This window comes from Hyalella azteca, unplaced genomic scaffold (genome assembly GCF_000764305.2).
Source record: "Hyalella azteca isolate HAZT.00-mixed unplaced genomic scaffold, Hazt_2.0.2 contig5520, whole genome shotgun sequence".
Taxonomy (NCBI): domain Eukaryota; kingdom Metazoa; phylum Arthropoda; class Malacostraca; order Amphipoda; family Hyalellidae; genus Hyalella; species Hyalella azteca.
The window spans coordinates 205,791-208,117 of NW_025935708.1; the positions used below are offsets into that span (position 1 = coordinate 205,791).

General features: G+C 44.4%; 1 protein-coding gene across 1 annotated transcript in view; it reads right to left on the reverse strand.

Annotated features, from left to right (window-relative positions):
• LOC108676505 (histone H3.v1-like) overlaps positions 1-2,327 on the reverse strand; it is a 21,979-nt gene that overhangs the window by 1,410 nt on the left and 18,242 nt on the right. The window contains exons 3-4 of the mRNA XM_018164586.1: positions 2,200-2,320; positions 38-439 (exon numbers count right to left, since the gene is read on the reverse strand). Of these exons, the coding sequence (XP_018020075.1) occupies positions 38-439; positions 2,200-2,320 (523 nt within the window). The remainder of the gene's footprint in view (positions 1-37; positions 440-2,199; positions 2,321-2,327) is intronic.

Sequence of the window (2,327 nt, forward strand, 5' to 3'; positions counted from 1 at the left end):
CGTGATGGTGACGTCTGTCTTGTGGCGTGATGGTGACGTCTGTCTTGTGGCGTGATGGTGACGTTTGTCTTGTGGTGTGATGGTGACGTCTGTCTTGTGGCGTGATGGTGACGTCTGTCTTGTAGCGTGATGGTGACGTCTGTCTTGTGGCGTGATGGTGACGTCTGTCTTGTGGCGTGACGGTGACGTCTGCCTTGTGGCGTGATGGTGACGTCTTGTTGCGTGATGGTGACGTCTTGTTGCGTGATGGTGACGTCTTGTTGCGTGATGGTGACGTCTGTCTTGTGGCGTGATGGTGACGTCTTGTTGCGTGATGGTGACGTCTTGTTGCGTGATGGTGACGTCTGTCTTGTTGCGTGATGGTGACGTCTGTCTTGTTGCGTGATGGTGACGTCTTGTTGCGTGATGGTGACGTCTGTCTTGTGTCGTGATGGTGACACTACACATCACATTCACACACATTCATCAACACACAAACCCTCACTATTACTCACCATACTCAGCTTATTGTGATGTGCGTCTCGTGCGTGCGTTCAATATTCATTACGCATTAACGGGCCTGTAGATGCGTCACTATTAGCGTATTAGCCGCACCAACGCGCGTATCATTTGAGTATTAACAAATGAATTTTACTCGCGCACCGGCGTATTACTTGTTATTATTCACAGCGTATTTTTTTCTGAATGAAACGTATAAAACCAGCGTATTATTTCTCATTATTTACTTCATTACGTATCTTTTCTCAATGATACGCATAGAAGTTATAATAACAACGGCGTATTACCCACGTATGCGTAACACACGCACTATATAAGAGAGCGATATATACGCAACCACGTGGCGTATTATCACGCACAGGTGCGCGCAGGTCAACGAGGCGCAGGTGGCGACGCCTTAAAGGGCGCACTAATTGTGCTGCTGATCTTGCGCACTAATTGTGGTGCTGATCATGCGCACTAATTGTGCTGCTGATCTTGCGCACTAATTGTGGTGCTGATCATGCGCACTAATTGTGCTGCTGATCTTGCGCACTAATTGTGATGCTGACCATGCGCACTAATTGTGCTGCTGATCATGCGCACTAATTGTGCTGCTGATCATGCGCACTATTTGTGATGCTGACCATGCGCACTAATTGTGATGCTGACCATGCGCACTAATTGTGGTGCTGATCATGCGCACTATTTGTGCTGCTGATCATGCGCACTAATTGTGGTGCTGACCATGCGCACTATTGCTTAGTTATTAGTAATGCGCACTAGCGTACGTCGGTGTGACGTCACGCAGTTTCTATATTAGACTGGCGGAGCACAAAGGAAGGTGTTATCGCACTGGAAACCTACTAGCACCTCTCCCTCATCCGACCACTGCAACGCCCTTGTATCAGCGAGAGAATTTAAAATTTTGCTGCTTTTTTCGGTGTTCCCGACATGCGAATTTTCGATTTCTGTTTAATTTTATACGTGATTCAAGTTTGTATGCTGTATGGAGTTTTTTTTCTAGAAAAATTTTAAATAGATTGGTTTGCCTTGTCCGCTATTATTTATTTTTCTTATGTTTCATATCAGTAATTTCAGGTTTCAAAATCTGATCCGAGAATTTCGGGTTTAACTTTTGATTGTCCACAAGATATGGAAAGAAACAAGTATTTATATCTGTAAAGTATTTATATCTGTAAAGACAAGTGTTGAAATTATATTCGGAAATTACTAGATGTTATTTGCTGGACTGTAAAGCTGGACTCTGGCTGGATGGAACTGGACTGGATGAAATTACGTTCTGCAACATTTCAGGGCTTTTAAATAGAAATTATTTGCTTTTAAATAACATTAATTGCTAATGTCAAGGAAATGTTAAACATCATCGATATCATATTGCTGATATTTATAATATTATTAAAAAATAAGTCATCATTATCACAAATTATCACAGCACGACATAAATGCGTTGGGTTGAAAAGGTCGTAAAAGCATCGCCCTTTGCCAGGCTGTGCGTGCAAACTGCCTTACATAAAAGATGCCAGAATGCGGGAGATGAGAAGATCGCAGTTATGATCGAAATATGCGCGGCCAACGGATCCATTGCGTGACATTTCATGTCCGCTCAAAAGGTTCCGAATTAAAGCGTAAACAGCGCAGCTGCGATAATGTCGTCCATATTACGGCCACCGTCCGTATTACGGCCACCGTCCATATTACGGCTGCCGTCCATATTACGGCTGCCGTCCATATTACGGCTGCCGTCCATATTACGGCTGCCGTCCATCTTACGGCTACAGTCCATCTTACGGCTGTCGTCCATATTACGGCTGCCGTCCATCTTACGG